The sequence below is a fragment of the Lathamus discolor genome, chromosome 6 (genome assembly GCF_037157495.1).
Source record: "Lathamus discolor isolate bLatDis1 chromosome 6, bLatDis1.hap1, whole genome shotgun sequence".
NCBI lineage: Eukaryota > Metazoa > Chordata > Aves > Psittaciformes > Psittacidae > Lathamus > Lathamus discolor.
Genome location: NC_088889.1, coordinates 2,793,417 through 2,812,077, shown reverse-complemented (window position 1 = coordinate 2,812,077; position 18,661 = coordinate 2,793,417). Strand labels below are relative to the sequence as shown.

The window sequence follows — 18,661 nt, the reverse complement described above, 5'->3', positions numbered from 1 at the left end:
GCCCCTAATAACTGTCTAGAAACAGAGTTTGATTTAGTGCAGGAGTAGAATTCACTCTGTTTATTGTGATTTGCCAAGCAAAAGGAGAGCAACACACAACATAGAGCATACCTTGGGTGCAGGGAATTGTAAAAGCTTTTGCAATTTGTATTCTCAGCTGGTGAAATCAAAGCAGCCAGTGCATCATGTAAGTTAAGGTGTAACCTTTTCAAAATGTTGTCTATTTGAGATTATTCAGAAACAGCTGAGCATCTCCCCCACATCTGTATTCTACCTGAGGCTAAACTTAAAACATTCAAGATCTCTTAATTTTTAAGAGTCTCCTAAAGGCCTCTTTCACTTCCTTATTCCTCAGGCTGTAGATCAAGGGGTTCAGCATGGGAGTCACCACGGTGTAGAGCACCACAGCTCATTTATCTGCTCCTCTTGAGCTGGGATTTAAGTATGTGAAAAAGCATGCCCCATAGGAGATGCTGACAGTGGTGAGGTGGGAGGTGCAGGTGGAGAAGGCTTTGCGCTTGCCCTCAGCTGAATTGATGCTGAGGATGGTGGCGATGATGGCCATGTAGGAGAGCGGAACAACCAGGATGCTGGGCACACCGAAGAGAGATGCTGCAGTGGTCAGGATGATGCGGCTGAGGGTGGTGTTGGAGGTAGAGAGAGAGATGAGAGGGGAAATGTCACAGAAGAAGAGGTCGATGGTGCTGGAGCTGCAGAAGGACAGGGTGGACATGCTGATGGTCTGTCCCACGCCATTGGTCAGCCCCACGAGGTACGAGCCAGTCACCAGCTGGAAACAGTACTTTGGGGACATGACAAGGGGGTAGAGCAGGGGATGGCAAATGGCCACGTAACGGTCATAGGCCATTGCAGCCAGCAGGAAGCTTTCACTTATTCCAAAGACATCAAAGAGGAAGACCTGAGCCACGCACCCAACATAAGCAATGCTCTTCTTCTCTGACATCAAGTCAACCAACATCTTCGGGGTGATGATGGTGGAGAAACAGAGGTCTACAAAGGCCAGGTTGGCCAGGAAATAATACATGGGGGAGTGGAGGTGGGGGCTGGCCCTGATTAAGATGATGATGCCCAGGTTGCCCACGATGGTGACAAGGTAGGTGAGCAGGAAGTGCAGGAACAAGTAGACCTGAGTCACCGGGTCCTCTGTGAAGCCCGCCAGGCTGAACTCGGTCACTTGGGTGCAATTGCTTTGTGCCATGGGCTGGATGGTGCTTTCTGTGTGAGCTCCTGCCTGCAGGTTTCTTCTCCAACAGGCAGGGATGTCCCAGGTGGAAAAGCCTCTGTGTGGTGGGAGCTGCTCAGAGACAGTCCTGCAGGATGTAAAGGGAGAGTTCAGGCACAGATCAATGAGGAAGAGCTTGGTGAAAGTCCTGTCCCAGCACAGGCAGAACAAAGGGGTGCTCAAGCAGTTAAACACCATGGCACAACGTGGTGCCGGCTCCTCTGGCTCTCCTTGAGATGTTGAGCAATGACCTCTGTGGAAAGCAATGGGGAGGTTGCACACTCGAGTAGCTTTACCTTAGTGCTGCACTTCATTGACTGCATTAATGCTCAGTCTGGGGCTTGGAGTTCATCTGGCTCAAGCTGGAACACAGAGAAACGTGGTGCTTTCACAGTGCAGAGCTCATCCTTCATCCCTCTGTGGGCATTTGCCAACCACCCACTCACAGAATCACAGAATCACAGAATCCCAAGGGTTGGAAGGGACCTCAAAAGATCATCTAGTCCAACCCCCCTGCAAGAGCAGGGTAACCTACAGTACATCACACAGGAACTTGTCCAGGCGGGCCTTGAATATCTCCAGTGTAGGAGACTTCACAACCCCCCTGGGCAACCTGTTCCAGTGCTCTGTCACTCTTACAGTAAAGAAGTTCTTCCTGATGTTAACGTGGAACTTCCTATGTTCCAGTTTACACCCATTGCCCCTTGTCCTATCACTGGATATCACTGAAAAAAGCCTAGCTCCATCATCCTGACACCTACCCTTTACATATTTGTAAACATTGATGAGGTCACCCCTCAGTCTCCTCTTCTCCAAGCTAAAGAGACCCAGCTCCCTCAGCCTCTCCTCATAAGGGAGATGTTCCACTCCCTTAATCATCTTTGTGGCTCTGCGCTGGACTCCTTCAAGCAATTCCCTGTCCTTCTTGAACAGAGGGGCCCAGAACTGGACGCAATATTCCAGATGCGGCCTCACCAAGGCTGAGTAGAGGGGGAGGAGAACCTCTCTTGACCTACTAACCACTCCCTTTCTAATGCACCCTAAGATGCCATTTGCCTTCTTGGCCACAAGAGCACATTGCTGGCTCATGGTCATCCTCCTACCCACCAGGACCCCCAGGTCCCTTTCCCGTTCACTACTTTCCAGCAGGTCAACCCCCAACCTGTACTGGTACATGGGGTTGTTCTTCCCCAGATGCAAGACTCTACACTTGCCCTTGTTAAATTTCATCAAGTTTCTCCCCGCCCAACTCTCCAGCCTGTCCAGGTCTCGCTGAATGGCAGCACAGTCCTCTGGTGTGTCAGCCACTCCTCCCAGTTTTGTGTCATCAGCGAACTTGCTGAGGGTGCACTCAGTTCCCTCATCCAGGTCATTGATGAAAATATTAAACAGCACCGGTCCCAGCACCGACCCCTGAGGAACTCCACTAGTCACAGACCTCCAGCTAGATTCTGCGCCATTGACCACAACTCTTTGCCTTCTTCCTTTCAACCAGTTCTCGATCCACCTCACTACTTGATCGTCAAGCCCACACTTCCTTAGCTTATCTATGAGGATGCTGTGGGAGACAGTATCAAATGCCTTACTGAAATCAAGAAAAACTACATCTACCGCTCTACCATCATCCCTCCACCTAGTCACTTCCTCATAGAAGGCTATAAGGTTGGTCATACATGACTTCCCCCTCATAAAACCATGTTGGCTGTTCTTAATGACCCCCTCATCCTTGATATGCCTAGAGATGGAGTCAAGAATAAGTTGTTCCATCATCTTTCCAGGGATGGAGGTAAGGCTGACTGGTCTATAATTACCCAGGTCCTCCTTCTTGCCCTTCTTATAGATTGGTGTGACCTTTGCCATCCGCCAATCCTCAGGCACCTCGCCCGTTTCCCACGACTTACCAAAGATGATGGAAAGTGGCCTAGCAATGACCTCCGCCAGCTCCCTCAGCACCCGTGGGTGCATTCCATCCGGACCCATCGATTTACAGATGTCCAGTTTGCATAGCTGATCCCTAACCCAATCCTCATCTACCAAAGCAAACTCCTCCTTTGTCCTGACTCCTTCTGGGGCTATAGAAATCCGGGGCCCTCGGGGAGAGTCTGCCGGAGTAAAGACAGAGGCAAAGAAGGCATTCAGCACCTCTGCCTTCTTTATATCCTCTGTCTCCAGGGTACCCACTTCGTTCAGCAGTGGGCCTATATTGCCTCTTGTTTTAGTTTTATTTGCTATGTATTTGAAGAAGCCCTTTCTATTGTCTTTAACCCGACTAGCAAGATTGAGTTCCAAGGAGGCCTTAGCTGTCCTAATTGCCTCCCTACATCCTCTAACAACTGTCCTATATTCCTCCCAAGCGGCCAGCCCCTCCTTCCATAATCCATAGATTCTCCTTTTCCACTTGAGTTTGCCCGCAGCTCCTTGTTTAACCACGCCGGTCTCCTAGATCCCTTACTTGACTTCCTACTCATTGGGACGCTCCGATCCTGAGCTTGGAAGAAGCGGTCCTTGAATGCTAACCAACTATCTTGAGCCCCTTTACCGCCTAGTACACTTTCCCATGAGACTTCCCTTAGCAGTTGACTGAAGAGGCCAAAGTTGGCCCTTCGGAAATCCAGAACTGTGGCTTTGCTAGGTATTCTATTCCTCCCACACAGGATCCTAAACTCCACCATCTCATGGTCACTGCAGCCAAGGCTGCCATTGACCGTCACCACTTCGACCAAACCCTCCTTGTTGGCGAGTACTAAATCTAGCAGCGCTGCTCTCCTAGTTGGTACGTCCACCATTTGCATTAAGAAGTTATCATCAATGCACTGGAGGAACCTCCTAGACTGTGAATGACTGGCTGTGTGAGTCTTCCAGCAAATATCGGGGTAATTAAAGTCCCCCATGACGACTAAGGCATGTAGTCGCGAGGCTACTTCCAGTTGCCTGTAGAAAGCCTCATCAACTCCTTCGTCCTGATCAGGAGGTCTGTAATAGACCCCCACAACTGTATCACCCGTGCCAGTCAGCCCCTTGATTCGTACCCACAGACATTCCACTTGCTCCTCATCCGACCCCGGACAGAACTCAATGCTTTTACTGGTAGGACCGATGACAATGAATCTAATCAAACTGTGTTGGGCTGTAGCAGATGGTGACTCCAAAATGCATTTGTCTTCAGCCTCTATCTCCAGTTTCTCCATGTGAAATTCAAATTGAGGAGTCTTAATGTATGAGCAATTTAATGTGACACCAAGATTGAGATTTCCCATTCATAGAAGTCAGGGAACGCAAGGAAGTATTCAAGGCCAAGTTGGATGGGGCTTGGAGCAACCTACTCTAATAGAAGGTGTCCCTGCCTTGGACATGGGGTTGGAACTGGATGAGCTTTAGGGTCCTTTCCAAACCGTTACATGCTTCTATGATAAAATAGCACAACCGAAATCAGCACAGCAGCTCTTCTCAATTCAAAATTAACTCTGCTTTTCTCTTTTGTGTGTGCAGCTGTGTTTCGGTACAGAGAACAATGGCAGCACCATGGAAGCCTTTCTCTTAGCCCATGATCAAGACCCCACACTGCAGCTATGAAACAGCCACTGTGATCCATGTCTCCAGAATGGTTTGGGATGAAGGGACCTTTAAAGCTCATTCAGTTTTAGCACCCTGCCAATGACAGGGACCCCTTCCACTGGAGCAGCTTGCTCCAAGCCCCTGTGTCCAGCCTGGCCTTGAGCACTGCCAGGGATGGGGCAGCCACAGCTTCTCTGGGCACCCTATGCCAGCGCCTCAGCACCCTCACAGGGAAGAGCTTCTGCCTAAGAGCTCATCTCAGTCTCCCCTCTGGCAGGTTCAAGCCATTCCCCTTGGCCTGTCCCTGCAGGCCCTTGTCCAAAGCCCCTCTCCATCTTTCTTGTAGCCCTTTTAGACACTGGTCAGATATCATGGTGCTTTTGGTATATTTAAGGAGCCTTGGAGAAGAAGAGAGGAGAAAACTCCCAAGGAAAGATTGACCCAGCCACTGACCCTGAAATAGTGATACTCACTTTAAAATGTGAATATTTCTACAAAGAAATATTCTGCTGATGGAGAACGGAACTTCACTGAGGCTTCTGGTCCTGACACTCATCTAGTGGGGTAAGATTTTTATTCTCATCTTTAATCCCGTAAAGATTTAGTTGTTTTATTCTGAACCTCCATGTTATCAGGGACAGAAACCTGTAATTCACACTTTCATGAGGGTGGGCATCTTAACTTAGTGCCTAACTTACACAGAGTTGAGTGAGTTTGGTTTAGTACAGCTCAATGGTCTCCATCTGAGGTCACCCGCAGCTCCACACATCCATGTACTTCTTCCTGGGCAGCCTCTCCATTGTTGACATCTGCTTCTCCTCTGTGGTAGCCCACAGGACTTTGGTGAACTTTGTATTGGAGAAGAAGACCATTTCCTTTGCTGTCCGTATGAGTCAAGCTTTCTTTTACATTGTGTTTGTGACAACTGAGTGTTTCCTGCTGGCTGTCATGGCCTATGACTGGTACGTGGCTGTCTGCAACCCCCTGCTCTACTCGTCTGTCATGACTCGGAGGTTATGTGTGGGGCTGGTGGCAGGGTGCTACATTGGGGGTGTCCTGAACTCCATCATTCAGATGACCTTCATCATCAGGCTGTCCTTCGGCAGCTCCAATATCATCAACCACTTCTTCTGTGATGTTCCTCCTCTCCTGGCTCTGTCCTGTGCCAGCACGTACATCAAGGCGATGATCCTCTTCTCCTTGGCTGGTGTCATTGAGCTCAGCACCATCTCTGCCATTCTGGTCTCCTACGTCTTCATCTTCTTTGCCATCCTGAGGATCCGCTCTGCTGAGGGCAGGCAAAAAGCTTGCTCCACCTGCCTGTCCCACCTGATCATGGTGACCACGTTGCACGGAACAACCATTTTCATGTATTTACGCCCTAGCTCTAGTTACTCCCTGAACACTGACAAAGTGGTCTCCGTCTTCTACACGGCGGTGATCCCCATGCTCAATGCCCCCATCTCCAGCTTGAGGAACAAAGAGATGAAGGATGCTCTGAGGAGAACAGCAGAAAGAATCACAGTCAGGCTTTGAAAACCCTGATCCAGGGATGTGGGTAACATGAGGATTTGTCCCAGAGGCTGTGGAGCCTCCACCCATGGACATGTTCAGAAGTTGCCTGAATGAGGCCATGAGCAACCTGATGTGACCATGAAGTCAGCAGGACATAGTTGTTGTTCAGAAAGGACATCTAGGAGGTCTCTGTTCCTATGACTCGTAAATTATACACATAAACACATAGATATGTGTGTATATATATAAAAACACAATGTTAAATGCATCCTAAACTACAGATTTATATATATAACACAATATATTCTTGTGTTAAATGTGAACACCAACACACACGATACTGACTTTCCTTGCCTCAGTTTAGTTGGGGTCTCAGTGATTTATGGGCTGGGTGGGGGAGGCAGCTCCTATGAAAAGCTTTTCCCAGAAAGGATGGAATCCCACGATCTAAACGGATGAACTGATGTTTTAATGCAGTTATGGAGCAGTGGGATATTGTGTGTGAGCCAGGTGAGTGAAATGGAAACTCTTCAACAGGTCTGTGTTTGGAACCAGGCTGCTGAGTTAAATCACAGTCAAAATGGGCTTTGCCACCTCTTTTCAGGCAGCTGTAGAACTTCAGCCTTTCATTTTTCCTCCTCAAGTTCTGCCTTTCTCAAATCCTTTAAGGGAAGCTCTAAGGAGTTTTCTAATTTATACCTGCAGTGGTTTGTTACAAACAAAGGCAAGAATGTTATCAGTGGAGTTGGCCGCAGGAGAGTTGCACTTTGGGTTGAGGCAATGGGGATTAAAGAAACCCAAAGCAAACATGGAAACGCACAAACACCCTGAAACAACAGGCACATTGAAGGGAATGAAAAAAACCCAACCAAAAGTCTTTCTTTCCTATGTAAGAAGTAATTCCTGGCACAAATTGCTGTTCCCCCATATCCTGGTTGCTATAAAATCGCGATGCCACCAGGGGGAACAGTACCACAGGGTTTCCCCACGCCCCCAAAACTTCCCTATTTCTTTAGCAGCTCATCACTCAAAGGTGAGAGATGTCCCTGATCCAATTGTGTTACGGTCCTCCGGGAGGGGATTTGGAGACGATGGGCTGACAGGAAGGAGAAGGCTTGGCTAGGTCCTGGATGGGGATTTTCCACCTGTGGTCACTTGAGCTGTGGCATCACCAGTGGGAAAAACACTCTTTAATACAGGGGAAAATAACCCAAACAGGGATGTGACCCTGGCCAGCACTAAGTCTTTATTCTTTATTTTTACTTTCTTCTTTATTCATACTTTATTCTTTATCCTTTATCTTTTATTCTTTATTTATACTTTAGTTTTATTCTTACTCTTTACTAAAGTTACCATCCTGAAGCTGACTCTTACTGTTGCCAGCAGGACATGTCAGTATCCACATATGCCTGCTCTTTAGATGCCCATTTCCCCTTCAAAGCTTCATTTCACCTACTTCTGAACAAAATCCATTCCTTTTCCTATGTGATTTTTGTTCCTTCTTCGTACCATTGCTCTCTGTGGTCACCTCCAAGAGGTGCAAAATGGTCATAGGAGTCCCTCTAGGTATCAAAAAGCAGAAGATTTGAAGTGGCTAGAAAATCATGGATCAGGATTTCCTATACATCACCACCACCTACTGGACATTGCTGGGAATAGCCACTCCTTTTTATTTAAGATAAAACCACCTTTTTCTTACTTGCTGGGAAGCTTTCTGTAGCCAAGTGGCTTGTTCTTGCCCAGGAAGCTGAGAAATAATCGATAAATAAACTAAGGCCATCATGTTGCCTCTACACTAGGCTGATCCTCTGTAGACAGTTTATTTTCTGACCCTGTTAAAGCAATGTCAGATGGTTTAACAGCTTCAAAGTCCCCTCACATTTAGAAATGATGCTTTAAACCCCACTTTTCCTAATGCAATTCTTGACTGAGGCTTCAGGTTGTATGAAATGTAGATTATTGTAGATTCATAGAGTGGTTGGGATTGAAAAGTACCTTAAGATCATCCAGCTCCAACCCCTGCCACAGGCAGGGACACCTTCCACTGGAGCAGTTTGCTCCTAGTTTCTTTGTCCAACCTGGCCTTGGACGCTGCCAGGGATGGAGCATTTACCACTTATTTGGGCAACCTGAAGTCACGCAGTAACGTGTGTTTGTTCCTGTGCTGTCCCAGCTATTTCTTCACGATGCTATATTGAACCACACATACATAATTCCATACTCCTAGACCATTATCCCAATAAAACACAGACATGAGCACAGGTAGAGCAGGTCATATTGGATAAACCCATGTCAAGAAGCACACAGGCATCTGGGATTGAGTTCAGTTGCCTGAACATTGACTATTAACACCCTGGAGATGCCCTGGGTCTCCCTCTGAGCTTTCAGATGTTGCTCCAGAACGACTCAGCCCTTCTGAAGGTTGCATGATGTACATGTCAAGTGCATGGCAATGTCCTTGGCCTTTCAGGGCAGAGCAAATGGCACCACATTTCTATATGAGGGAGACCAAACCTGACCTGGGGCATTTCTCTGCATTTGTCTCCTCCCCTGCTACTTAAGTGCTAGTTTCCACCACGACATACACTGAAACATACAAAAAAAAAAAAAAAAAAAAAAAAAGGGGGTTTCTTAGCTCTTAAATTATCTTCCTTTTTTTTTTTTTTTTCCCTTTATGAAGTTTTAGTCCAACTGAAAGGAAAACTAAAATAAAGCTTTGAAGACTGTTGGGAGGAGGGATTAGGAGATCTGAAGTAGTTTCATCTTCTTTAATTTTGAATATATAAAAGTTGAGTCATTAAATCAGTTTAGTGTCTCCATCTGTGCTCAGTGAAGGTGTGTTTCCATATCTCTAGGATTTGTTCAGATAAAGAGAGCAGTTTCAAGAGTTCAGGTTTGAACACACACACACACACACACAGAGCAAGAGAGCTTCCTCCCCTCCCTGTGTTTCCATCCCCATCAGAGGCTGGGCTCAGGCTGCATGAACTGGGCTCCTTTAAGACTCATTGAACCAACCAGGCTGGAAAGCATTTTAAGCCCATCCACTCCGACCATTCCCAGCACTGCCAAGGCCACCCCTAACCCATGGCACTGAGGCCTCTTCTCCACGGTGTGTGAACACTTGCAGGGCCGGTGCCTGCAGCCCTGCCCTGGGCAGCCTGTTCCAATGCCTGAGCACCCTCTGGGGCAGGAATTGTTCCTCAGCTCCATCTAAACCTGCCCTGGTGCAGCTTGAGGCCGCTTCCTCTTGCCTTTCTTTTGGACTATCACAAACTGCAAATAGGTTTGAGGGGGGCAGCTGATCCAGTTTGACCTCCAGGAGGCCTTCAGATCCTGACTGGAATTAGTTTAATCCAGAGAAAGCTATTCTGAGATGCATATACCATGGACAGAGGGTGCATGGTACAAGTCCTTCTGATGTTCAGACTTCCTCTGGACCACATCCATCCTCACCAACTGTCCTAGGGTGTGATAAAACATCCTCCTATTCCCATCCATTCTAGAAGGGACCTGACTATCTCATAACTAAACAATGAATTCTAGATGTTGAGTCAGGTGACCCCATTGCCATGCTTATTCTCCAATCCCAAATTCATAATGGTAGGAAAACCACACTTATGAAAGCCAGTCAAAAAAGGAGGATGGACGTACTGGACTTCAACTTCCCTCACAGCTTATGAGTTTCAGTTTTAACCCGTTACCCCTTGTCCTGTCACTACAGTCCCTGACGAAGAGTCCCTTCCCAGCATCCCTATAGGCCCCCTTCAGGTACTGGAAGGCTGCTATTAGGTCCCCACGCAGCCTTCTCTTCTCCAGGCTGAACAGCCCCAACTTCCTCAGCCTGTCTTCATACAGGAGGTGCTCCAGTCCCCTGATCATCCTCGTGGCCCCCTCTGGACTTGTTCCAACAGTTCCATGTCCTTTTTTATGTTGAGGACACCAGAACTGCACACAATGCTCCAGGTGAGGTCTCACAAGAGCAGGGTAGAGGGGCAGGATCACCTCCTTCGACCTGCTGGTCACGCTCCTTTGGATGCGGCCCAGGATACGGTTGGTTTCTGGGCTGCGAGCGCACACTGCCAGCTCATGTTCATTTTCTCATCGACCAGCACCCCCAAGTCCTTCTCTGCAGGGCCGCTCTGAATCTCTTCTTTGCCCAGTCTGTAGCTGTGCCTGGGATTGCTCCAACCCAGGTGTAGGACCTTGCACTTGTCATGGTTGAACTTCATAAGGTTGGCATCAGCCCACCTCACAAGCGTGTCAAGGTCCCTCTGCATGGCATCCCTTCCCTCCAGCGTATCAACCGGACCACACAGCTTGGTGTCATCGGCAAACTTGCTGAGGGTGCACTCAAGGCCACTGTCCATGTCAGCGACGAAGATGTTAAACAAGACTGGTCCCAACACCGATCCCTGAGGAACACCACTCGTTACCGGTCTCCAGCCGGACATCGAGCCATTGACCATAACTCTTTGTGTGCGGCCGTCCAGCCAGTTCTTTATCCACCGAGTGGTCCATCCATCAAATTGATATCTCTCCAATTTAGAGAGAAGGATGTGGTGTGGGACAGTGTCAAACGCTTTGCACAAGTCCAGGTAGATGACATCAACTGCTTTACCTTTATCCATCAATTCTGTAGTTGTCGTGGGGGATTTTAACTACCCCGATATTTGCTGGAAGACTCACACAGCCAGTCATTCACAGTCTAGGAGGTTCCTCCAGTGCATTGATGATAACTTCTTAATGCAAATGGTGGACGTACCAACTAGGAGAGCAGCGCTGCTAGATTTAGTACTCGCCAACAAGGAGGGTTTGGTCGAAGTGGTGATGGTCAATGGCAGCCTTGGCTGCAGTGACCATGAGATGGTGGAGTTTAGGATCCTGTGTGGGAGGAATAGAATACCTAGCAAAGCCACAGTTCTGGATTTCCGAAGGGCCAACTTTGGCCTCTTCAGTCAACTGCTAAGGGAAGTCTCATGGGAAAGTGTACTAGGCGGTAAAGGGGCTCAAGATGGTTGGTCAGCATTCAAGGACCGCTTCTTCCAGCTCAGGATCAGAGCGTCCCAATGAGTAGGAAATCAAGTAAGGGATCCAGGAGACCAGCGTGGTTAAACAAGCAGCTGCTGGTCAAACTCAAGTGGAAAAGGAGAATCTATGGATTATGGAAGGAGGGGCTGGCCGCTTGGGAGGAATATAGGACAGTTGTTAGAGGATGTAGGGAGGCAATTAGGACAGCTGAGGCCTCCTTGGAACTTAATCTTGCTAGTCGGGTTAAGGACAATAAAAAGGGCATCTTCAAATACATAGCAAATAAAACTAACACAAGAGGCAATATAGTCCCACTGCTGTACAGACTGGGCAAAGAAGAGATTCAGAGCGGCCCTGCAGAGAAGGACTTGGGGGTGCTGGTTGATGAAAAAATGAACATCAGCCAGCAGTGTGCCCTCGCAGCCCAGAAAGCCAACCGTATCCTGGGCCGCATCCAAAGGAGCGTGACCAACAGGTCGAAGGAGGTGATCCTGCCCCTCTACTCTGCTCTTGTGAGACCTCACCTGGAGCATTGTGTGCAGTTCTGGTGTCCTCAACATAAAAAGGACATGGAACTGCTGGAACAACTCCAGAGGAGGGCCACGAGGATGATCAGTGGACTGAAGCACCTCCCATATGAAGACAGGCTGAGGAAGTTGGGGCTTTTCAGCCTGGAGAAGAGAAGGCTGCGTGGAGACCTCATAGCAGTCTTCCAGTACCTGAAGGGGGCCTATAGGGATGCTGGGGAGGGACTCTTCGTCAGGGACTGTAGTGACAGGACAAGGGGTAACGGGTTAAAACTGAAACAGGGGAAGTTTAAATTGGATATAAGGAGGAAATTCTTTCCTGTTAGGGTGATGAGACACTGGAATCAGTTGCCCAGGGAGGTTGTGAGTGCTCCATCCCTGGCAGTGTTCAAGGCCAGGTTGGATGAAGCCTTGTGTGGGATGGTTTAGTGTGAGGTGTCCCTGTCCATGGCAGGGGGGTTCGAACTAGATGATCTTGAGGTCCTTTTCAACCCTAACTATTCTATGATTCTATGATTCTATGATTCTATGAACGAGGTGGGTGCCTTGGAGACAGAGGATATAAAGAAGGCAGAGGTGCTGAATGCCTTCTTTGCCTCTGTCTTTACTCCGGCAGACTCTCCCCGGGGGCCCCGGATTCCTATAGCCCCAGAAGGAGTCAGGACAAAGGAGGAGTTTGCTTTGGTAGATGAGGATTGGGTTAGGGATCAGCTATGCAATCTGGACATCTGTAAATTGATGGGTCCGGATGGAATGCACCCACGGGTGCTGAGGGAGCTGGCGGAGGTCATTGCTAGGCCACTCTCCATCATCTTTGGTAAGTCGTGGGAAACGGGCGAGGTGCCTGAGGATTGGCGGATGGCAAATGTCACACCAGTCTATAAGAAGGGCAAGAAGGAGGACCCGGGTAATTATAGACCGGTCAGCCTTACCTCCATCCCTGGAAGGGTGATGGAACAACTTATTCTTGACTCCATCTCTAGGCATATCAAGGATGAGGGGGTCATTAAGAACAGCCAACATGGTTTTATGAGGGGGAAGTCATGTTTGACCAACCTTATAGCCTTCTATGAGGAAGTGACTATGTGGAGGGATGATGGTAGAGCGGTAGATGTAGTTTTTCTTGATTTCAGTAAGGCATTTGATACTGTCTCCCACAGCATCCTCATAGATAAGCTAAGGAAGTATGGGCTTGACAATCAAGTAGTGAGGTGGATCAAGAAATGGTTGAAAGGAAGAAGGCAGAGAGTTGTGGTCAATGGCGCAGAATCTAGCTGGAGGTCTGTGACTAGTGGAGTTCCTCAGGGGTCGGTGCTGGGACCGGTGCTGTTTAATATTTTCATCAATGACCTGGATGAGGGAACTGAGTGCACCCTCAGCAAGTTCGCTGATGACACAAAACTGGGAGGAGTGGCTGACACACCAGAGGACTGTGCTGCCATTCAGCGAGACCTGGACAGGCTGGAGAGTTGGGCGGGGAGAAACTTGATGAAATTCAACGGGGGCAAGTGTAGAGTCTTGCATCTGGGGAAGAACAACCCCATGGACCAGCACAGGTTGGGGGTTGACCTGCTGGAAAGTAGCGAAGGGGAAAGGGACCTGGGGGTCCTGGTGGATAGGAGGATGACCATGAGCCAGCAATGTGCTCTGGTGGCCAAGAAGGCAAATGGCATCTTAGGGTGCATTAGAAAGGGTGTGGTTAGTAGGTCAAGAGAGGTTCTCCTCCCCCTCTACTCAGCCTTGGTGAGGCTGCATCTGGAATATTGCATCCAGTTCTGGGCCCCTCTGTTCAAGAAGGACAGGGAATTGCTTGAAAGAGTCCAGCGCAGAGCCACAAAGATGATTAAGGGAGTGGAACACCTCCCTTATGAGGAGAGGCTGAGGGAACTGGGTCTCTTTAGTTTGGAGAAGAGGAGACTGAGGGGTGACCTCATCAGTGTTTACAAATATATAAAGGGCGGGTGTCAGGATGATGGAGCTAGGCTTTTTTCAGTGATATCCAGTGATAGGACAAGGGGCAATGGGTGTAAACTGGAGCATAGGAAGTTCCACGTTAACATCAGGAAGAACTTCTTTACTGTAAGAGTGACAGAGCACTGGAACAGGTTGCCCAGGGGGGTTGTGGAGTCTCCTACATTGGAGATATTCAAGGCCCGCCTGGACAAGTTCCTGTGTGATGTACTGTAGGTTACCCTGCTTTTGCAGGGGGCTTGGACTAGATGATCTTTTGAGATCCCTTCCAACCCTTGGGATTCTGTGATTCTGTGATTATAGTTACAATGAAAAAAACAAACCAAAACCAAGCAGTTGTAAATAAACATGATAATCACAATGCCAGAAGGAACACACGTGAGCAAGCTGCTTCAGATTGAATTCCTTATGCTGTTCAGCAAATATTTATGAACCTGGACACAAACATATCATACTGACAAGGGACCTCTCTTCCTACTCAATGGCTTGTTTATTTATAGTCTGGGAACCTGGACAGCCATGTTTTCTCGGTAGTATTAATTGCCACAACTCTTTTTCTGAAGTTGCGGCTTCTGAAAAGAAAGACTGGCATAAAATGCAAAAAGGCTGGGTACACCTATTGAACCAATGAGAGCCTTAATAAAGCAGCTAGCATTATAATGTTCATGCATATAAAAAGAATAATACCCATAAAAATATTAACGTGACTTCATCTTTCCAAACAACAGTTTGCCTTCTTTAGGAAAAAATACCAGTGCTCCTATTTCACATGCTCCACGCAGGTGGCCCCTCATGCCCCCATGCGGGGGGAGGAAGCTCTCACGACTCCCGGGGTAGCCCCTGGACGTTGCTGCTTGTCCTCTGTAGCACTGAGCACAGCCCCTTGACAGGGCTCCCCTTTGGGCTCGCTTTTTGCCTGCTGCTCAAGCTCGCAGAGGGAGCCACTTCTGCTCTTCCATCGGCTCCATGTCCCCGGGGGCTCTGGCTTCTGCACAGCAGCCTGTGCTTGAAGGGCTTGATGCTCGTGAGCATCCGCTCAGAAACCAACCCAAAACAAAACCCCATGACATCATGGAAAATTCAGTAAAAAGAAGATAACGTAAGGCAAAAGATAAGAAATGAAACTAAAATCAAACGGAATCCTAAAATAAAATCTTTTTTGCACTGTAAGCTTTTTGTTTCGTGTCCTTGAAAGTGGTTTTGGAGCTGAAAAGCCCTGGCATTGCAGGGGAATAGCAGTGCCATTGTTATTCATGTCGGGGTGGGTGTAGGGAATGGAATGGCATGGGATGGGAGGGAATGGATTGGCATGGAATGGAGGCTGCTGCTTTTCATCTTTAGTATTGATCACCTCCCCATGTCAGGGCTCGCCTTTGGGTTTCCTTCTTGCCTGCTGCTCTCGCATCTACAGGGCCCTTGATTAAAAAATTATGTTCATCTAGAATCTTCAAGCATGACCTGGGATGCTTGGAGCTAGAGCTGGGTCACAGCTACTGACTACCTGCAGATGTAGGGTTGTGGTTGGGGAGCCCTTAAAGAAAAGGTAGTACTTAACTGGGAAACTGATGTCCCAGGAGTGCAGTGCCCTTCTGTGAATGTCTTTTGGAAGTGCCTGTCTGGGATTCAGCAGCTTCTGGGCGAGATGCCCCTTTTTACCACGTCAGCAGTGACCAAACCACTCAGTATTTTAGTGTTCCATCTGTTTAAAGAAGTGTGTTATTTAAACCAAGCTTATTATCCAGCAAAGTGAAAAGGCACAGGATCAAACTTCTTTCTATACGAAATGAACATCATGGCACATACTTACTGGGTGGGAATGGGGAATACTCTTCCAAAGGCCCAAGAAACTCTTTACTGTTCTCGTAATAGTCTTCCCAGGTGACCTCCTTGGGTGCTTCTTAACTTTGCTACTGGTGAAATAAGGTTGCTGTGGCTTTTTTCTTCCTCTGGATACCTGCAGTTTGTAGATGGTCTAAAGCAGCAGCTCTTTAGTTAGAACATATTAAATACGTTTAAAGAAGAAGGCCTCAAAGACATGTTAACACATACCTGCACGACTGCTTTGTACACTGGAGCAAAGCATGTGGTCTTCCCATCACCCTGAGGCACCTGCTGTGTTTCTCTGTGTGCTAAATTGCAAAAAGCTGGGGTTTTGCAGCTCTTTTTGGTGCAGGTGTAGCATAAACTTTTATGATTGGGGGAAATGAGTTTGATTTGGTATCAGGCTAATACACAGGAAGTGCTTGTTGATTTTTCACGAGCCACTGTAGCCTTCAATTGAAATGTATTTATTTAAATCCTCCCATCTGAATATTAGCTTGAAATCAGTGTCTTACTTTGCAGTAATACCCGACAGAACCTGGTTATTTTTCAGGTGTTCAGTCATATTTGCAGGGCAAATATTTCTCCTGGACTCAGTCACAGGAAAATCCTACAACAGTGTTAACAGCAGAGCAGGATAAATGTCACTTAATATCCCTGCACTGCCTGCAATTGGTGCTACCTTGTCTGTTCCTCTGGCACATGTGGGGCTGCAGCAGTTTGCTGAAGGCCGGCAGATGTTGGCATCACTAGATGTGAAGCCTCAAACAAGCACTGCCTGTGCTCAGCAGGTTTCTGGGCTCTTCCTCCTTCAGGCAGCTGTTTGTTAGTGACCTTCTCCCGTTTGTCGCTCAACCCAGGTTTCTACAGTCAGCACAGCTTTGCAGGTTTACAGGTTTACAGCAGTGCCCTGTTCAAGCTTTTCCTTCGTGGAGAAGGTTCTTTTCCAGAACCCCGTCTGATGGTAAAGCTGGAACCTGGCTCATAGAGAACCTACTTATTTACCTTCCCCCTGTACAGAGCAAAGACAGAGCAACAGGTCTCAAACGTTTGATCTTCCTATTGGGTTGTCTTACCTTTGGACTACAGCCCCCATAAAGAGCACACCAGCATTTCCCTGCAGGCTCCTGAGTCGAGACAGTTTCTGCTATTTAATGGCTACTGAAGGTCTATTTAATGCTAGATAAAGAACAAAATCTCTCTGGAAGAGTGCAGTGTGTAACTAATTTAAGGTTGACTCCCAGCTGAAGTACATCAGGCTGTAACACTGCTGCTGTGAAGAAGCAAGGAACTCATGTCTACAGCAATACCGACCCCGTTACATATTTCTAGACAGACGAGAGGCATAAAAGAAGTGGCAAAGAGGTGAGCAGGGCCTCATTCTGCTTGAATTCATGGGCATTTAAAATAGAAATCCCATATGCCCAGCGCCTGGAGGGCTGTCCAACTTCAGGACGGGGCCATTGCTACAGATCGCAGACATTAAGCACAAACCCAAACTCTGTAAGAGATTAGTGTCATTAGAGCAATGGTGAAGTTTTATCCTTCCGTTTTTCTAAGCTGTTCTCACACCAAGTGAGTTCCTTCAGGTATGTACATTGTGTCCTCCCCGCTTCCTGCCCCAGCCTCAGCCTGGGGCGCTCACACATGCCCCAAGTTGACAACGTGGAGAAGTGGCTCATTTCCACCAGCAGACATCAGCCCCTGTCAGATCAGAATGTGCTCAGGCACCTGCACCAACACAAGTCAGAACCCCCTGGCACGGGGAGGTTTTCACAGCCAGACTTGCACGTGTGACCCCCCCAGGCAGCCCCACGGGTGACACTGGGTCACTGCTCCCTGGTCACTGTGGCAGGCCTCAAGGCAGCAGTTCCTCCTCATGGTCACTCTGCCTGTGGCCAGCCCGTGCTGCAGGGCACCAGGAAGCCACGGCACCAACCCAGGGCTCAAGCTTCAGCACCAAATTAAGCCTCCCCTTCCCCACCTCAACAGCTTCCTCCCACTGCGAGAAGAAACTTCCCTGGGCCAGAAAGATGCAGCTTCCTTCATCACTTGTCTGATGCTTCTAGGAGCTTTCAGTTCTATTCCTTCCCCTGTGAGATCCAAGCTCTCAGCCCCTGCAGCCCCTGCCCAGGCAACAGCAGCTTTGCTCAGCTGGGCTGGGCCCCATGGCTCGAGGGCTGGCTGGGACAGAAATGCAATGCTCACACCTGCCAGCATTTGGCAGAGCAGCCCCTGACCCCTGACAGCAGCACAGCAGCAGTGTACCTGGCCTGACATTTGCTTATTAGCCTTGGGTTTGGGTTTATTTTCTTGTCAGAGGAATACATGTTACTACATCCTCTGAAAGAGCTTTCCTTCCCCAGCCCCTAGAGAAATCACCATCCATCGACTCCAACCTCCTGCCCTTCTCTGTCTTCACAGCACGCACCTGCAGAGCAGAAGCACAGGCAGCAGATACCTGGCACCTCATCGATCAGGTCAACAGATTGGACCCCAATTTCACCTTAGTGAGGGACATTAGTCCTCATTTTAGTCCACCCTCGAAAGATCAAGAGGAGAAACGCATGTAAGAAGGCAGATACATTACTTCAACTTTAACTATACGCAACCACCTCCTTCACTGTACTGTGGGGGGGGAGGGGATGAGGAAGGAGTGAGGATGAAGAGGCAGCTGTTGAGGGTTCTTTAACAAGCAATGGGCATGTGAGCGATCCAGGACTGTTGCCATTGGTTCGAGTTTGTAGTAAGGATTAATGGCCTAGTTCAGGTTACTTCAGGGCAAAGTTGTGGCCACGTATGTGGAAGTTCTGCAGGAGGGAAACAACTCCCGGATGCTGCAGAAGGGACCAATCAGCCGTCTTTGCATTATGTGTAGAAACCAGTCATTGTAAATCTTAAGTGCGTGACCAAGCTTGGAAGCTATAAAGGGCAGTGCTCTGAAGTGAATAAAGGTCCGTTTCTGATTACATTAATCAGCATGCTGTCCGTGGATCTT

At 48.3% G+C, this 18,661-nt stretch overlaps 1 protein-coding gene and 1 pseudogene across 1 annotated transcript; one reads left to right on the top strand and one right to left on the bottom strand.

The window, feature by feature from the left end:
* Window positions 1–295: 295 nt before the first annotated feature.
* Window positions 296–1,575, bottom strand: LOC136016895 (olfactory receptor 5G3-like; annotated as a pseudogene).
* A 3,955-nt stretch (window positions 1,576–5,530) lies between these two features.
* Window positions 5,531–6,509, top strand: LOC136016678 (olfactory receptor 5A1-like). Its single transcript, XM_065684261.1, has one exon. The coding sequence runs from the start codon at window positions 5,570–5,572 to the stop codon at window positions 6,332–6,334; it is 765 nt and encodes a 254-aa protein (XP_065540333.1). The 5' UTR covers window positions 5,531–5,569; the 3' UTR covers window positions 6,335–6,509.
* The last annotated feature ends 12,152 nt before the right edge of the window (window positions 6,510–18,661 follow it).